This window comes from Bos indicus x Bos taurus, chromosome 26 (assembly GCF_003369695.1).
Source record: "Bos indicus x Bos taurus breed Angus x Brahman F1 hybrid chromosome 26, Bos_hybrid_MaternalHap_v2.0, whole genome shotgun sequence".
Classification (NCBI taxonomy): domain Eukaryota; kingdom Metazoa; phylum Chordata; class Mammalia; order Artiodactyla; family Bovidae; genus Bos; species Bos indicus x Bos taurus.
In genome coordinates, this window is record NC_040101.1 from 21,466,250 (window position 1) to 21,484,828 (window position 18,579).

At 47.6% G+C, this 18,579-nt stretch overlaps 1 protein-coding gene across 6 annotated transcripts in view; it reads left to right on the forward strand.

The window, feature by feature from the left end:
• The window catches only part of XPNPEP1 (X-prolyl aminopeptidase 1), a 51,914-nt gene that overhangs the window by 26,192 nt on the left and 7,143 nt on the right, over positions 1-18,579 (forward strand). For 5 of the 6 annotated variants that reach the window (XM_027528594.1, XM_027528600.1, XM_027528599.1 and 2 more), the window contains 12 exons: positions 1,938-2,030; positions 2,353-2,496; positions 4,170-4,265; positions 6,380-6,461; positions 7,922-8,132; positions 10,192-10,281; positions 10,562-10,612; positions 11,864-11,922; positions 12,060-12,137; positions 14,017-14,088; positions 16,176-16,236; positions 18,508-18,577. In XM_027528594.1, coding sequence (XP_027384395.1) covers positions 1,938-2,030; positions 2,353-2,496; positions 4,170-4,265; positions 6,380-6,461; positions 7,922-8,132; positions 10,192-10,281; positions 10,562-10,612; positions 11,864-11,922; positions 12,060-12,137; positions 14,017-14,088; positions 16,176-16,236; positions 18,508-18,577 — 1,107 coding nt within the window. The remainder of the gene's footprint in view (positions 1-1,937; positions 2,031-2,352; positions 2,497-4,169; positions 4,266-6,379; positions 6,462-7,921; positions 8,133-10,191; positions 10,282-10,561; positions 10,613-11,863; positions 11,923-12,059; positions 12,138-14,016; positions 14,089-16,175; positions 16,237-18,507; positions 18,578-18,579) is intronic. The other variant, XM_027528595.1, reaches the window with a different exon arrangement.

Here is an 18,579-nt window from a genome sequence, read left to right on the forward strand (position 1 = left end):
TCTTGTTTGTTGTTGGAAGTTATGAGGAAATCGGGTTGTTACCAGACTCACAGTTCAGGGAGCAGAGGGCTGTTGATACTGAGTTGAGCTGACCCCAGGATCTATTACTGAGGTTGTGTGTGTGTGTATGCGCGCGCGCGCACGCCTGCATGCTCCACACACTTTCCATATGCATGTATGAATGTTTGGCTTAGGGAGGAATTAAGAATGTTTTTATCCTGGCAATGGGTTTATTTTAAACTTGGGTTTCTCAAAATTCTTTTAAAATATAGAAACGTCAACACTGCAGGTTGGTGTTGTCCCAGTTGCGTTCTCTCTCACACACACGCACAGGCCTTCGGGATTGTGGGGCTGTTAGAAGTGGATAGGCCTCTAGGCCTTCGTACTTTTTGATTACATGCCTCTCTGTTGCTGGTTCATGCGCCCTTAGCATGTATGTATATTTGTTTATATGTTAGATGCATGTGCTATGTCCATGTGTATTTCAGATACAAGCAAAGTTTAATATCTTAATTTTTCAGAAGAAGTACAAATGGAAGTTCTGATACTTTCTGCTTGCACCCCAGGGTCTCTTTTAATGTGCTCCTGGGATGTGAGCATCTCTCTTTGGGGCCTATACTCCAGCTGTTAAGATATGTCAGTGCTTTGGGGGTTAGAGTGTCAGAGGAGCAAATACTATCTGCCTCTTCCCTAGACCAGCCCTGGGGGAGGAGTCCTTCTTCCCTCCAAGCCGTCTCTAGCCTCTGCCCGCAGCCCGCCTCCTCACTGGCTCTCCTGTGTAGGGAGGTTCTGGTGGGTGTGGCTGGGGAGTGGTTGATCCCTGGGGTTTTGCCCAGCATCTGTCTGCTAGGAGATGATATGACTTCACCCTGTGAAAGTTATACTAGGGGCATTCAAGGAACTTGCTTAATAATTGGCTTGTTTAGCGGTTTGAGGAAAAAATAGGAAAGAATCAGATAGGAAAATCACTCAGTGCAGTTTCTAGGCAGGCTTTTAGAATTGAGATTCGTGAGCTCATTTCTTTATAAACCTTTGACCGTCCGTTATGTGGTTATCAGTACTCAGGGAAGGTAGTAGAAGTCAGTACTGTTTTGGAATATGTGAACTTTCACTCTTTGATATTTTACCGAAATGTTTGTTAATTGTTTAGCAAAAATCTGATGAAAAAGTATACATCTGAAATGTACAAGATATACTGGGTTGGATTAAAGAAAAACTGGGATATCACAAATAATTGTAGTTCCTTTTGTGAAGCTTACTCCGTGTCCTATGACTAGTCTCTTAGAAACAGAAAGGGTTGTGTGCTCTTGGTAATTGGAAAGCCCAGGGAGCCAGTTAAAGACACGATGTTGGGTTCCTGTGCGTTCCTCTTACAGTCTTTGGATAGGTTTCTGCTGCTGAGACTTGAGCTCAGCCCTCCAGTCAGGCTGATTGTCTGGCAGGGCCTTTCCTCTGCAATGATGCCCTCCAGGTGAGGCAAGAGCCCTGCGCGTGTGTTTGCCTTACCTGGGTGGAACGTAAGGGGGACTCTGAGCTTCCGCCTGCACCGTCTCACCACTCATTCTCTCATCACCATTAGTGGGGAAGTCACAGAAGGCCGAAGAGATGATCTTCGGGATGACATCATGCACCTGTGTTGCAGTGATTCCCAGGATGCCTTTTACCAGGGGTCCAGGGAAAATCCTGCTTCTTTCTTCTGTCTCACCCTCCCCTTATATACCATCTTACTTTATGCTTTCCTTTTATAGCATCTAACTCTTCTTCTAGCCTTCCAGGATGAAGAGAAGTTCAGATTTTCCAAGTGCTGTCAATCCTTTTTAAAGAAGGTGCTTGATAAAGACCCTGTTCTCATGCTATTGGCGAATTGCACCCTTCTGGGTAGGATAGCGAGCTCAGGATCCCTGGGAGTTGTTTCTCATCAGTTCTTCCCTCTGTAGGTCTGAAGGACACACCAACTCAGGAAGACTGGCTGGTGAGTGTACTTCCTGAAGGATCCAGGGTTGGTGTAGACCCACTGATCATTCCTACAGGTGAGTAAGCCGAGGCCCTGCCAGCTTGGGTGAGGACTGGGGTTCTAGATGCCTCCCCAGCCTCCTTATTTGCTTGTGGGTGGTGGAACCTTTGGGGGCTCAGCATGACATGAGGTCACAGCGGAGGTCAGGGTGAGGAGAAGAGTTAGCAGAGGGCCGCAGGATCGCCTGTCAGAAGGTGCCAGGCTCTCAGAGCCCTGCTGCCTGTAGAGGGTGTTCAGTTCACAGCAGGATCGCCTGTCAGAAGGTGCCAGGCTCTCAGAGCCCTGCTGCCTGTAGAGGGTGTTCAGTTCACAGCTAGACCACCAGTGTTTCTCCTCAGATTACTGGAAGAAGATGGCCAAGGTTCTGAGAAGTGCTGGCCACCACCTCATTCCTGTCAAGGACAACCTAGTGGACAAGATCTGGACAGACCGCCCCGAGCGTCCCTGCAAACCGCTCATCACACTGGGCCTGGATTACACAGGTCAGAACCACGGCTACGCCCTGCAGGCCCTGGCCATCGTCCCCTCCACCTGAACGCAAGTCCTCTGGAGCCAGGTCATCGAGCTGATGGGAGGATTTGGCCCTGCTCGGGCACGTGGGGCATTGGGGCAGCAGGAGTTCAGTTTGTTTCCACTGTTGGCACCTGCTTGGGCATAGTTTAACTCTCGCAGAGCTCTTCTGGGCAGACCCATGGGTGCTGCTGAGATGGCTTTTTTTTTTACCATTCAGTTGCTCACTGCCCCTCTCATGCATCTGATATTGGACACAGAGCCTAGAGGTTTCTAGATTCCGTGTCCTTTTCTTCTGCCAGCACTTGTAGGTTTACCTTCCCAGGCCCCCTGCCCTTTATCTGTCCTCTGCCGTAGAGGCTTTGGGGAGTGGGTGGGTTTCTTTGGCTTGTGTGATAGTGGTGAGTGAGGAGCAAGTTCTGTGAACAGTCTGTGGGAGATGAAAGTGTGGATTTATGGAAGAGTGAGGAGTGCAGAGGGAAAGGCCTGGAGGTGGGGCAGAGGGGAGTGAATCTTGCTGTAGAAACAGCAGAGGAGAGGTGGAGCGGGGATGTCTGGAATGCAGGCACATTGCCCAGAGGGGTCCTGGGAAGAAAGCATTACAATCCAGACTCTCAGCCAAGTTTTAAGCAGAATTCCTGAGCTGATCGTCACAGCAGCGTTTGGTTGTGGGGACGCCCCCAGCTTGCTTCCTTGTGACACTCTCACAGAGGGTATTGCAGACTGGGGAGGGGGATGGGTCCAGTGAGGGGCCCTGGGTCAGCTAAACATTGTCCAGCAGCATGCTTTGGATTCTGTGAACTGAAGGAGAGGCTCTGACCTGTTCTTTACAGAGCAGGGAGAGCAGGTTTGGCTGGTGAGACTTTGGGTCAGTAGACACGTGAGTGCCTGCCATGTGCAGGGCGCTGCCAGGGGCTGCGTGCATGAGACAGATGCCTGCCCTGTTCACAGGTGGCTGTACCATGAGGTCCAAGTGCTGTCTCACGTCAGGTGGTGGTGAGCTTCTCTGGGGCCCACAGGAGTATGTCTGACAGTGCGTGTGTGGTTTGGAAGTGGTAGTCGCACTGAAACAGGCTGTGGAGAATTCCTAGATCTTAGCACTGAAAGGCAGGTCTTGAAGCTCTAGAATGTAAGGTAGAGGGTGATATTTGCCTGACCTCTAAAGATTCGGTGAGTTCTCTCTGCTGGTTAGCGTCTTCTCAAAGCTCCCTGTGCTTCCTCTATGGCAGCAGTCTTTATACAGAAGTGTAACTAATTGCTGGTTTAATTATCTGTCTTCCCTTCCAGATTGTAAGCCCCATGAGGACAGGGCCTGTGTGTAGCTCAGAGCTGTAACTGCAGTGACCAGTAAAGCATCTGCAGATATTGATGCCTGGGCAGGAGAGATGGTTCATAGACATTTGTTGAATGAACAAATGGATTAATTTTGTTGTGAGGCAGTCTGGGCTCTGGATAGTCAACTAGCTTAGACGGAGTCACTTCTCTTGTATGGGATTGGTATCCAGGCATTCTGTCCGCTCAGATAACATGCTCCCTGGATGTGGTGCTGGTTAAGAGTGTTTGGAATGGGCTCTTTCACTTGGCTCTCAACAGTCCCCGGGACCAGACCAGGGGCTGGAGTGGCAAGTGTGTTTGTTTCTTGCAGGCATCTCCTGGAAGGACAAGGTTGCAGACCTTCGGTTGAAAATGGCTGAGAGGAACGTCGTGTGGTTTGTGGTCACTGCCCTGGATGAGATTGCGTGTGAGTGCTCTGGTTTCACTGTTGGGGTGTGTTACCCAGTCTCTCAGTTGGTTCTCTGGGAATCTGTGTGCTCACAGAATTCAGTTTTCTGCATGGTCAGAGAATAAGCAAAAGACCATCACCAGTGGGTATATGGCATGCCAGGTGGGATGGAGAAGGGATTATTTTGGATGGAGAATTACAGGGCGTTGGGGAGGAGATTGTGGTTGGTCTGGAGCAGTATCACAGCGAGGCGCTGATGCTGAATATGCGGTGGTGTCCCCCTCTGGCCAGTCTACTCAGGACTGTGACACCTCCGAGCAGGGGCGCTTTCTCCGAACTTTTTGTGTCTGTTAACATTCGTTTGTCTCTATAGGTATGGAAGTGAGCTCATAGGAGATATTTTTTTCTTTATACTTCTCCTGTATATCCCAGATTCTTCACAATGAGGATGTTCTAGAAATACTTCTACTTCGGAAAACTCAGGAGCTGAAAGTTCACCAAACCTTTTGGTGCAATAGCAGTTTTTTAATCTTTAGATCTTAGACTATCCTCATGGAATTGTTCAATGCCTTCTAGAACCTGAATGAATAAGGTTGAACCTTCTTTTTCTATTTCCTGACTGGATTTGACCCAAGGTACCTGAGAAGAGACACTGCTTTATCTTTTTATTTTCTCACTAGAGAAAGATGGCTTACTGCACAATCTCTAATGCCTAGCCCCCAAACTTTGTCACGTGTATCAGTGATTTATATTCCTAATTAACTTAATAACATCAACATCAGAGAAAATAACATATGAAGCTAATTTCTCCCCTTGATTATTTAAATATCCCCTGTTTTCATTGTGGAAAATCTGGGAAGTACAGAGCAAGTAGAAATAAAAAAAAAAGTCACCTATAATCTTCTTGCACAAAATCAGTTAACATTTCTGTGCATATATAATTTTGTAACTTGATTTTTTCCACTCTATTTACTCTAAGCATATATAAACATAATTTTAAGTGAATATTAAATATCCCGTCATGTGGTTATAGTGGAATTTACTTAACCATTCCTCTCAGGATGACCTTTGAGTTATTTCCACATTTTCTCATGATTGTATTACAGGACTACCATCAAAGTCTTGGTGCATCGCAATCTGTGTCTTGGTTTCTGATAATTTTCTTTCAGCTTTTGGAGGTGGTGTTATGGGCTGGAGGGTGTGTGCATGGTAGGGCCTTTGACCTTATTGCCATGTACCTGCCAGAGAGGTTGCACAGCATGTATGAATACATCCCTCTTGCCACACTTTCACCGACCCCAGGTACTATCATTTAAAAAGAATGCTAGTTGGGTTTGATGGGTAAAACATGTTGCCTCCATGCTGTACTTGAAGAAGCCATGGTTTTCAAATAGAGGCAGTGCGTTTGATGCCAGGATCTTTTTTGCACTCTGATCGTCAGGAGAGCAAGTGTTAGGCTGCGGGAGGCCTGGGATGAGAGCTGTGCTCAGCACCGGTCCCTCTAGTTTCTCCAGCACGCAGTGACCTCATCAGGGCCCTGACACTGGCCATGCAGGTCCTCCACCCAGCCGTGGTTCCGGGTGGGCCGCCGGCTCGGGTTTCATTCATGGGCCCAGAGTCCCACTGACTCACTGCTTTTGTTCCTCTGCTGGGAAGCTCCGCCTCCCCGGGGCTCCTGACCCTTACACAGAGGGCCTCATCTGGCCTCCCTGGTGGGTGGGTCTCCGTTTTTCTACCCTCAGTCTCTTGCCTCAGAAGGGAGCGAGTGCTTGGCTCCCGCCCTTGTACTTCGGAGTGCCAGAGGTTTTTCTGCGGCAAGGCCAGGCCTGGCGGGTCACCGCTGGGTGGACCATTTCAACTCTTTGTCTGGAGGGCAATTCTCGGGTGTTCTGACTAATAACTCTTTCCGTTCCCTTCCCGGGATGGTGATGTGGCAGCGAAAGACACAGTTCTGGTGCCCTCATCTGGTGGATATGTGCAACTGCAGCTCAGAGGCGAGACAGGGAAGGGAGGCTCCTGGCCTCTCTGAGAGGTCTACCCTGCCCTTCCCGGCCAGTGGAAGCGCTCCCTGCATCCTCCCAGCTGCCCCTTAACTCGCAGTCAGGCGGGTGACAGGAATTTTTTTTTTCCAGGGCTATTCAATCTCCGAGGATCAGACGTAGAGCACAATCCTGTATTTTTCTCCTATGCAATCTTAGGACTAGAGACGATCATGTGAGTGCTGGCCCCGCACCTGAAAGTCTTCCCCAGCTCCTTGGAGCCCCAGTCCACCACCCTGGCCCGGGCCCACTGGTCTCCGCCTGATGTGCGCCAGGGTCCTGCTTTTCTCCTGCCCTTTCCTGCCTCCCTTTCCCTTCTGCCTTCCTTAACAATACTTATTAATTTATATCCTGCCTCTCTAATAATCCTGAAAATTATTGGTAGTGCTAGAAGATAAAAAAATAAGTGTCGAGGACATTAGAACAAAACCAGAGAGAGTAAGCTTAGTTCACAGAATTCCTGCTGCAGAGACTTGTTTAGGCAGCACATTGGACTCCTTGCAGCCAAGGCAGAGAGGGATATGGGCTTTGTTATACACAGTCCTGGGTCCACAATGCAAATAGACCTCACCATTCAGAAAGTCAGAAGTGATGCAGGAAACACCCCTGAGTCGTGCCTTGTTGAATTGTCTTTTAAACTGCTGCTTGCGGCCTTCCTGCCATTGCTCTTCTTGTTTGAGTGGCTTTCTGCATTCAGGCATGTTTATTGAGTGCCTATTATGCGCTAGAGTCTCCACTAGGTGTTGGGATGAATGAGGCAGACAGGGTCCTGGGTTAGAGTTGGGGATTCCGATGCATAGTTGGCACTCACTTGTCAGTGGGGCAGGTATGGATGTTATTGGAGGGGCCTGACCTGATCAGAGGAGACAGTAATATTGAGACAGAGATTCAGGGTACTTGGGAGTTAGCTCGGTGAGGAGGGAATGAGGAGGAAGAGAAACAGGTGATCTAAGCTGGGGAGCAGCATTCTCAGAGACTGGGCAGGAGAGAGTGCAGTGCAGGTGAAGGACCCAGAGTGGTCCAGTGTGGTTGAAACCTGGAGCGGGAGACCGGCAGGTAGTCAGGGCCACATAAGCAAGGCCTTGTGAGTCAGGTTCAGGAGCTTGGGCCCTTGTCCTGAGGATGCTGTGAGTTTCCACAGGAAACCACATGGTCAGGCTTGTAAATCATAGAGAATTTATGATCGGAGTGAAATTATGGGGTGGATTATGATGATTGGAAAATAGGGTGGATAGGGAAGACTAGTGGCAGGGAGACCAGTTAGGAGGCCATGGCACTGATCCATGGGAGTTGGTAGTGGTTAACCCTAACCCTGACCTGGGCAGCAAGTGGGCAAGGCTACAGTGAAAGCAGGAGAGGTTTGAGGGGTGCTTAGGACGTAAGTTCAAAGATCTCCATGAAGGAGGGAAAGAGGGCATCAAGGAGGACAGTGCCCAGGTCCTGGCTTGGGGGACAGGGTGGAAGGTAGCAGGCATGGGGCAGGGAGCACAGGTTTGGGAAGGGCATGGAGGGAAGAGAAGCTGCTCATTTGGGATGCTGGAAGGTAGAGCCTGTCTCTTGAGTGTGGGTCTGTGTTCTTGTCCTCTGATTCCTGCGCCCACCTTTCCTCTCACCTCTCCTCTGGCCCCTCTGCAGGCTCTTCATTGATGGTGACCGCATAGACGCCCCCATTGTGAAGGAACACCTACTGCTTGACTTGGGCCTGGAGGCCGAGTACAGAATCCAGGTGCTTCCGTACAAGTCCATCCTGAGCGAGCTCAAGATCCTGTGTGCCAGCCTTTCCCCAAGGGAGAAGGTGTGGGTCAGTGACAAGGCCAGCTATGCTGTGAGCGAGGCCATCCCCAAGGTTGGTAGCCCCAGAGCCGATCAAAACCTGCCACTCTGGCTACCAGGCCCTTCCAAGTCCTGGCATCGTGCGGCTTCTCTCTGAAGCAGAGAGAGGTTGGTTGTTCAGGCAGGTTCCCAGGACTGGGTGTCATATCAGAGGTGTCATCCCCGCAATGAGCCCTTTGGGCTCTTGGAACCCAGTGAGTCCCGTGTTTTCCAAGATGTGGCATGAGAGATGATTTTAGGTGGTGCACATTCATACTTAGGTTTATTTAAATGTATCTATTTTTAAAGCATTTTAACAGATTTAAAGAATGAATCAGTGGTTACCAATGTGGAGAGGGAAAGGAGGTGGGGCAAGATTGGGGTACCAGATTCAGAGGTACAGACTGCTATGTATAAAAAAAGAAGCTACAAGGATATATTATATAGCACAGGGAATTTAACCAATATTTGTAATAACTTTAAATGGAGTTTAACCTTTAAAAATTGTGAATCACTCTATTATACATCTAAGACATATAATATATTGTGTAGGAGAAGGCAATGGCACCCCACTCCAGTACTCTTGCCTGGAAAATCCCATGGGCAGAGGAGCCTGGTAGGCAGCAGTCCATGGAGTCGCGAAGAGTCAGACACGACTGAGCGACTTCACTTTCACTTTTCACTTTCATGCATTGGAGAAGGAAATGGCAACCCACTCCAGTGTTCTTGCCTGGAGAATCCCAGGGACGGGGGAGCCTGGTGGCTGCCGTCTGTGGGGTCGCACAGAGTTGGACACGACTGAAGTGACTTAGCAGCAGCAGCAGCAGCATACTTCAATTAAAAAAAGCATTTTAGTGTGTAGTTGAAAAAATATAATTAGCATATGAGACCATGTATTATAAAAATTATTTCTTAAGAGAGAGTTGATTTCAATAGACTGTTGATTCAAAGATCATCTAAAGAAGAGTCTTAAGTAAATAAGGGTCCAGCAAGTAGGCAACCCAGGTAAGCCCTGTGCAGATGGTGTGAGAGTGTCTGAAGTTTGGGAAACACTACTCTATATCTGCCTCCCCCACCATATTTTATAGTTAAGGAGACCTGAGGCCCAGGGATTTATCAAAGGTCAAGTGATAGTGATAGTGATGCCCTTGACCGAACCCCTGCTGGGTGGTGCTAAGCAGCTGACATGTACCCCCCTCATTTTCACTGAGGCCTGGGGCAGGAGTCCATGCCGCCTTAGTTGAGACTTTTTGATTGTCCTACTCTGGGCCTCTGGCTGCCAAGTGGCCTTTGGCAAAGCCAGCAATATCCTGTCTCCTCCACTAAGCAGGGGCCATGCTGGGAGGAGTCCAGGCCTGGCCTTCTAGCCCGGTTTTCCCATTGCACCCCTGTCACTATCACGCTGTGTGATGGAGTTCCTCAGAGCTTTGCTTCCGTTGGGGTCATGCCTGCCTTTGTTTCACGAGGGGCAGGTATGCAAGAGAGAGAGAACAAGCAGTGTGGAGAGAGGGAAGCTCCATGCAGGCGCAAGGTGATACAAAATTACTCCCTGCTCCCTGTAACACAGGGCTGGATTCTGACTTGTTCTCAGTTGGGAAGGCTCTTCCCCAGCCCTTTAAGACCTGACTTTAATGGTAGCTGATGCCTGAGCATGAGGTGGGAAGGAACAGGAGCCCCCCCCACCTCATGGGTCACATGCATCCCCAGACAGTGGGAAAGGCCTCCTTTGTGCAGCCAGGAAGGGGTTATTTCCATCAAGCTTTGATCCGTTCGTGAACCCTGACCATGACCACGGAGGTTTGAAAAGCAGCATCTTGCTGCTGGCTGGCAGCCAGCTGTCTCAGAGAGCTGAGGGGGTGGGGGGAAAGATGAGAAATAGCTTGTTTGATGTACTTTATCTTTTTGGATGAGCTCAAGCCCCTTTCTCCAGCCCAGAGTCACCACCCAAAAAGGGCAGGTCTTTGGGCCCCAGGGGACAGCAGGGAGGGTCTGAGTGGGAGCTCTCTGCGATCTGTCTAAAGTGAGGAGTCCTGGCTGGAGGGGTGATCTTGGGCTGGGGTGCGTGAGTCCCACAGTACCGCCTCCCGCCCCAGGATCATCGCTGCTGTATGCCTTACACCCCCATCTGCATCGCCAAAGCTGTGAAGAATTCTGCTGAATCAGAAGGCATGAGGCGAGCTCACGTGAGTAAAGCAGCCTGTGCAGAAGAGGGGTGTGTGCTGGTCAGAAGGCCCGACTCCCTTACCTGCTTTGTGGCTTTGACCGTGGTGCAGGTGGGTATGTCTCTGAGCCTTCCAGAGTTAATGAGAGAATGAAATAAATACTGGAGGGGTCGTGGGAATTGCTTGCATGGAAAGCCCTGACTGCTGGTGGTGTGTGGTCCTCTGCGTTAGGGCTGGGCCTTGGATCTGCCCATCTGATTTTCAGTCACAACTTTAAAAAATGTCTCTCTTATTTGCACAGATTAAAGATGCCGTTGCCTTGTGTGAACTCTTTAACTGGCTGGAAAAAGAGGTTGGTTCTTAGTTTTTGTTTAACACGTGGACATAGATTATTCAGAAATTATCTACATGTGATTCTAACTGTGACTCTGGTTGACCATGAGGTCTAAGATCTTGATCTAATTTTAGTACTCTCTTTTAAGAGTTCTTTGTGGAAATTTGTTGTGTGTGTTTTTAAAAACTGTAGAAAATAGTAACAAAGATGAAGAAAGAAATTCCTTAATAGAATGGATCCTTTCTGGGTTAAGAAATTGTCTTGTAATGAAGTGGACTTTCATTATAAGGAAAAATGACTACAGGCAAGCTGCTTGTATCAAGAGAAAAAAGGTCTTTGTGTATATTCTGAACTTTAAGCCATAAAGCTTTTTATATTAAATTGATTCTTGGTCATTAGTTTCTTGCCTTTTCACTCCTTGTAGCTGATAGGGACATGATTTCTTTGTGCTCTTACTAAACGGTATCGTATTCCCTTTAAATACTTTATGAGCAACTCTTTGAAAGTAGCTTACATTGGGAGAAGAAAATACTTTGATTCCCACAAGTTTTTCCCGTCTGGCAATTGTTCATCTGTGTATGTCATTTTTTGTTTTTTTTTCAGCGTGGGTCATTTTCACGTGTCTCTCACTGTATCGCTATCACTCTGTATTCTGTTTTATTCCCTTAGTATCATAGTGTGAGCATTTCCCATTTTCTTTGAGATTTTAAATAAATAATCAAAATGGAGACTGTGTTTAGTGGCTAGGCTGCTTTATTTACCCATTCCTCCTATTTTCAAATGTTAAGAGTGTTTTTTGAATTTTTTTTTTTTGTAATTACCAAGCACCTTGTTATAATATCTTTGCATTTATCTTTATTTAGGATCTTTTTCTTAGGATATTGTAGGTGGGAATGCTTTTGAAGTTTTAAATTTAGGTGTATTAAATTTGGGGAAGTTTTAGGATATAAAACTGAGGGAAACAGTTGGGGAAAAATTCAATGGATAGAAGTCCTTTTACTTTTACATAGCTTTGGTTAAGAGCCTTTGGGAATTCCCTCCTTGTTGAAGATGAGACATACGCTGTGTCCTGTAGGTTGGACAGTTGGAATGTGGAGATTGAGGAAAAAGTAAGCTTTTAATGTACTCCCTATAACAGAGGAGCCTAGCAGCCTAAGTCTGTGGGGTCGCAAAGAGTCAGACACGACCGAGCGACTAACACTTTTCATAGTATGTGGGAGACCCGTGAATTTATCACTCCCCAGTCATTTATAAGGAACTTTCTCGTAGGTGCCCAAAGGTGGTGTGACAGAGATCTCAGCTGCCAACAAAGCTGAGGAATTCCGCAGGTAAGGATCACTGTGGGGGCCCTGTGAGTCTTGTGCTCCTGTCCTTGGCACATTCAGGGAAGCTGGGCAGGGCCCTGATTCCTGGCACAGTAAGAACCTTTAGGCCACTCTGCTCTGTGTGTGTCTTTCTGTTCCAGGCAGCAGGCCGACTTTGTGGACCTGAGCTTCCCAACCATTTCCAGTACGGGACCCAATGGCGCCATCATTCACTACGCGTAAGGCATGCGGAGGAGCACGCTGCCTGGCTTTGCTGCTGCTTCTGCACAGGAGCCTGAGCAGGGGAGAGACATTGTTTTATCAAAGGCCCCTGCGCCCACCTCCATGTGTCTGTTGAGATTGTTCTTCTGTGTGAAATAAGATCTTTGAGGTCTTCTTGTCTCTCAGTCCGAAGCCTCTGCCTTTTGGGAGCGACTCTTTGGCACCGATGTTGCCCATCGACATTGTCCATGATGTAGTCAAATGGGTCATCCCTCTTTCCTTCTGAGACTGCAGTGTCTGTTGTCATAATCCCCGAATCTTAACCGTTAGAAGTTTTAGTGTTTTTCTTTTCTGACAGTGGCAGCCTTCTTGACACACTAGTCCAAACATCTTGTGAGCTCCATGACCTCCATACCAAACAAACTTACCATTAGGTTGTGGAGCACCCTGTTGTGTTTAAGGAGATAATCTGTACCGTCTCTTTCCTCCCCAGCCTTTGGGGATTTATTTGTACCACATGAGCCTGTGGACCCACAGAGCCAAGCTTCCTTCCACTGTGAGACCAGGAGGGCAATGATGAATTTGGGAGAGCTAGACCCACCTGTGGAGGTGGTGGGAAATGGATCTAGGCTTCTTGCATGGGCTCCAGCTTCAGCTTCGCCTGGCTCACATGGTTTTGCCTCGTGTGGGGTATCTTGAGTTCTTTGCTTCCCATCTGTGACGTGCATTGTGATGGAGCACTCTGGCTGTCTCACTGTGCTGTACTTGGGCACAAGTCCCCCCTCCACCCTTTTTACTAATCGCTTTTAGAGTTTTTAGTCTTGGGACAAATTTTGAAGCTGCTCTGTGGGAGTTAGTCACGGGTGTGGCTGTATGGTTCTCTCATATTAATGCTTCTGTTCCAACATTAAACTATCAAAAGTACTTGAGTTCTTGTCTTATATTTAGCACAGGTGATGAATTTCTTGGCTGGATATGACCCTAGAACTTAAAAAAAAAATTTCAGTCCAAGAGGGGAGGATCTCACTTTCCCTTTGTGTTTTTTCATTGTGGCTGTTGGAAGCCTGTTGAGAAGCAGGGTGCTGGGCCCATATCTGGTGGCCTTTTCTAGTCATTGGGATCGAGTGCCTACTGGCCCCCTTACTGCCTGCAAATGAAGGAGAACCTCTGTGAGACCCTCTCTGCACTGCAGGGCAGAGACTTGGAACGCTCATGTCCCATTTAGCTTTTCCCAGTGAAGTGTATTGTCTGGAAGGAGATATGGAGGAATCAAACTACTTTAAAAAATACCTCACATTCATTTGAAAATAGTGCTCTAGTATAACAGCATCATGATCTACTCCTTCCCCCAGCAAAAGTCCCTTTAGTTTTTCTCCCAAAGTGAGACACTCGCCTTCTGCCCCTCTGGTAGTCTAGGAAGCAAGTGGGGAGGCTCCCGGTGGGGTTAGGTCTGAGGGAGAGAAGTGGAGGCTTGAGGCAGGGGACTGAACCATCCTCCCCCGCCCCCGCCTTGCCAAATAAAGACAAATGACTCCAGACTGCTCTCTTCACATTTTCCAGCTTGGTCCTCTTGCTTCTGTTGATGATTATTTTTGTAGTTTTTACAGTTATCTCATGAACACTTATTTTGTTCTAGTCTCAAATGGAGGTAGATATAAAGAAATATGTTATTCCTCCTTCTCTTGAGCTCCTTATCTAGTTGGGGAGATAGGTTGACTAGTCTTGAGTAGATGGTTAATATTACTTGCAGTAATTAACCATTGGGGAAACTTGGGTTTGATATAATTTCAGGCTTACATAAGTTGTTAGACTAGTACAAAGAACTCTCGTATTCCCTCCCGGCTTCAGGAAGCATTTACATTTGTGGAATAATTACTTTGTAATTAATTTTCTTAGGCCGGTCCCTGAGACGAATAGGACCTTGTCTCTGGATGAGGTGTACCTCATTGACTCGGGTGCTCAATACAAGTAAGTGAATCGGGGCTACTGGAGAGCCTGACTCCACTAAGTCAGGGCAGTTGAGTAGGTGGACAGGCCAGGCTCCAGCCGAGATCTCTCAGCGGGTTATCTCATTCTGCGCCGGTCACTGATGGAATTGTTCCCATGTCTTGTCCTTTTCCTCACCCCTTGTTGAAATAGCCCAGTTGTGATTCTGTTCCCACAAAAGACTGTTTGTTAGAAATGTTTAGTCCTTGGCTGGAAGCTGTTAAATACTAAATAAATAACTGAAAGTAAGCTTTCAGAACCACTGGGAAGTCTTCTGCCTCAGCCCATAAACCACCTGCCAGCTCCCCAACTTGCAGTGACCTCAGGGCCTTGGGGAGTGAGGGCTTAGTTTTGAAAGGATGAATGAGAAATGAGGGTCATCCCTGAGTTTCTGAACTTCTTTCTTCATGCCCTGCTGCTTTCACAGTCATTAGCTAGAATAGTTCCCCAGAGAACCCACGATTTGATTGGGTCTTGAGGTGGAACCCATGAGGAGGAGCTGGAATAGGTGTTGTCTGCAACGAGAGAGCATGAGCCAGGCCTTTTAATCCTCCATTTTCCACTGCAGCTGGGACTTGGCCTGGTGGAGAACCTTGTTATTAAATGAGCTCAGCCAAGTATGTGGAAGCCACAATCTAGCCTGGGAAGTATGGGCTGGTGTTAATAACAGCCCAGAGCATAGAGTATTGAGATTACTTGGGTAATGGTGTAACTTTGGGTCACTTCTACATTTTAGCAGCGTTCTAGAAGTTATCGTTTTTTTGTTGGGGGTGGATTGGGGTGTTCTAAAAGATGCATTTGGGTATTTTTAGGTTCTAGTAAACTGCTTGCCATCCTGACAGGAGGAATGAGTTTGACCTTCTTTTGCCAGAAGGTCCATTTCCCTTTCATTCATGACCCCAGGAATGGTGTCCTCCATGAAACAGCGCTCACATTGTAGACTCGAGTGTGTGTGTATCAAGGCCTGACTGGGTTCACTCCCACTGCACTGGGCCGTCCTTGCTTTCACACTCTGTCTCATTTTATTTTTCATAGTAACTTTATTGAAATATAGTTCCACTTAGTAAAGTGTACACTTGGTGATGTTTAGTTTGTTCATAGAGCTGTGCAACTATCACCACCATGGATTTTAGAGGATTTTCATCACCTCCCAAAAAAGAGGATTTTAGAGGATTTTCATCACCCCCCAAAAAAGAGCCACTATTCCCGTTGGCAGTCACTTTCCATCTGCCCCCAGCCAGGGAACCACTAATGTGCTTTAGTCTGTATGCCCTTGCCTGTTCTGGACATTTCATATAAATGGAATTATGTAATATTAATATATGGCACCAGTGTCTGCCTTCTGTCACTTGGCATAATGCCTTCAAGGTTCATCCACGCTTAGCACGCATCAGTGCTTCATTCCTTTTTATTGCTGAATGCTGTTTCATTCGGAGAAGGCAATGGCACCCCACTCCAGTACTCTTGCCTGGAAAATCCCATGGATGGAGGAGCCTGGTAGGCTGCAGTCCATGGGGTCGCTAAGAGTCAGATACGACTAAGCGACGTCACTGTCACTTTTCACTTTCATGCACTGGAGAAGGAAATGGCAACCCACTCCAGTGTTCTTGCCTGGAGAATCCCAGGGATAGGGGAGCCTGGTGGGCTGCTGTCTGTGGGGTTGCACAGAGTTGGACACGACTGAAGCGACTTAGCAGCAGCGGCAGCTGTTTCACTGCATGTATATAGTGCATCTCGTTTACTCATCAGTGGTTGAACACTTAGGTTGTTTCCATGTTTGGGATGTGAAGAGCACTGCTGCCGTGAACATGAGTGGACGCCTGTTTTTGTGGACGTTCTTGTTCTCTCTGGGGTTTACTCGGGGGAGTAGAAGTGCTGGGTCATAAGGTCACTCCATGTTTAAGAAACCTTTTATGAACCAGCAAACTGTTTTCCTAAGTGGCTGTACTATTTACACGTCCACCAGTCAGCGCATGAGGGTTCACTTTTCTCCACATCTTCACCTGTCTCTTATTTGAGGAAGAGCTTCTCTGGAGTGAACACTGTAGCTTGTCCTTTCTTTTGGGCAGGGACGGAACCACAGACGTCACCCGCACCATGCATTTTGGAACTCCTACAGCTTACGAGAAGGTAAGAGAACGCTCGAGAGGCCCGCTACTTTCTCTGACCGTCCCCTCTCGTGAAAAGGGATTGTATAAATAAGTACAAGTTACACGTGGGACAGTAAAATAGCTCATTACTGTGGAGTCAGGCTTATCTGCTTTATGACATCCGCTTAATTGATTATTGGAGAGACTTTAAGAGCATTCTGTCTGCTAAGGTCAGGCTCAGATTCAAGTTTAAACAACTTTGGCCTTCTTTGGGGAAGGGAGCAGGGTAGTGAATTTTTTTTTTTTTAAATGAACGTGTCTAGATTTGATTCTGAAAGCTACCCCCCTTCTTTTTTCAATTTCAGTGTTCCTATTTATAGGCTCAGCTCTCTAGGAACCCTCTGAAATGACATGCATTGCTCGGTGTCTGGGCTTTCTGGCATATAGCTATAAGGTAGAGAGATGTATGCTAGGAGTCTAGACACTGGGCTTCAGACCTCTGCTGTTCACAGGCTCCATGACCTTGATCCTTGACACTTAGACCATCATAAAAATGGGGGCAGAGTACTCACCTCCAAGGCTGGCTGGGAAAGTTCTGTGAGCCTAGCTGGCTCCTGGATCTTAGCCACTGCTTGGCAAATACTGGTTGAATCTGAGTCTCTCTCTTTTCCCTGGGAGCTGCTTCAGGAAGCTTGTCCAGGGAGGAGGGCTCTGTGGGATGCAGCAGGGCAGATTTCCTAGTGCTGGTCCCTCGTGTCTTTCATTAGTTGGCACCAGCACCTTGGATGAATTTGACCTTGGGTCCAGATACCTTTAGTTTGGGGTTTCCTTGGTGGCTTAGACGGTAAAGAATCTGCCTGCAGTGCAGGAGACCTGGGTTCGATCCCTAGGTCAGGAACATCCTTTGGAGAAGGGAATGGCTACTCACTCCAGCATTCTTGCTTGGAAAATTCCATGGACAGAGGAGCCATGGAGTCGTAAAGAGTCAGACACGACCGAGTGACTAACACACACACCCCTTTGGTGTGTGGGGTTCCTGTGCTGTGTTCAGTCTGGACCAGATTGGACAGTGTGCGGTTTAGTGCTGATTTTGCACCTTACTGGCAAGCCACCACCCATCCAAACAGCACTTTTCTTGTCTGGGCGGTCAGGACTAAACGCTGAGTATAGGTAGTGGCGAGGTGCACAGAGTAGCAGCAAGACCACCTGGCTCCAAGGCCAGATGCTGCCACTTATGAACTGCGTGACCTGGCATGTTGATTACTTCATCCCCCTGTGAAGTGAGGATGGCAGGAGTGCCTCTGTCCTGAAGTGTGGGGTTAGACATGCAGTGCTTAATATTGTGCCTGGCACCGAGGAGTAGCTTGATAGTGTTAAGTAGTGTCATCAGGACTTCTTACTACTTTTTCTCAGTCTTTCTGAGGCTCTGATGGCAGAGAGTTCATTTCAAAGGAAAGACTAGTGGGGTCGTCTCTTGGACAGTTCTCTTTTACTACATTGAATTTCAAGATTTTCTAGAAAATTGGTCCCAAGGCCAAGTTTTTTTCCCACCATTTTTTTCCTGTTCCTCTGATTTTCTCTGTGGTATTGCTATAAACAGTGGAAATAGTGGCTGACTTTATTTTTTGGGGCTCCAAAATCACTGCAGATGGTGATTGCAGCCATGAAATTAAAAGATGCTTACTCCTTGGAAGGAAAGTTATGACCAACCTAGACAACATATTAAAAAGCAGAGACATTACTTTGTCAACATAGGTCTGTCTAGTCAAGGCTATGGTCTTTCCAGTGGTCATGTATGGATGTGTGAGTTGGACTATAAAGAAAGCTGAGCATCGAAGAATTGATGCTTTTGAACTGTGGTGTTGGAGAAGACTCTTGAGAGTCCCTTGGACTGCAAGGAGATCCAACCAGTCCATCCTAAAGGAGATCAGTCCTGGGAGTTCATTGGTAGGACTGATGTTGAAGCTGAAACTCCAATACTTTGGCCACCTGATGCGAAGAGCTGACTCATTTGAAAAGACCCTGATGCTGGGAAAGATTGAGGGCAGGAGGAGAAGGGGACGACAGAGATGGTTGGATGGCATCACTGACTCAATGGACATGGGTTTGGGTGGACTCTGGGAGTTGGTGATGGACAGGGAGGCCTGGCGTGCTGCAGTTCATGGGGTTGCAGAGTCGGACACGACTGAGTGACTGAACTGAACTGATTGCTATAAAACCTTAAGAGGCAAGGTTTTCAGAACTACCTAAAAACTGCAGGATGAAAGCATCTATGCCCATCTTGAACATGCCCCTGGGTTTTCTTTGGCAGGAATGCTTCACATACGTCCTCAAGGGCCACATAGCTGTGAGCGCAGCGGTTTTCCCGACTGGAACCAAAGGT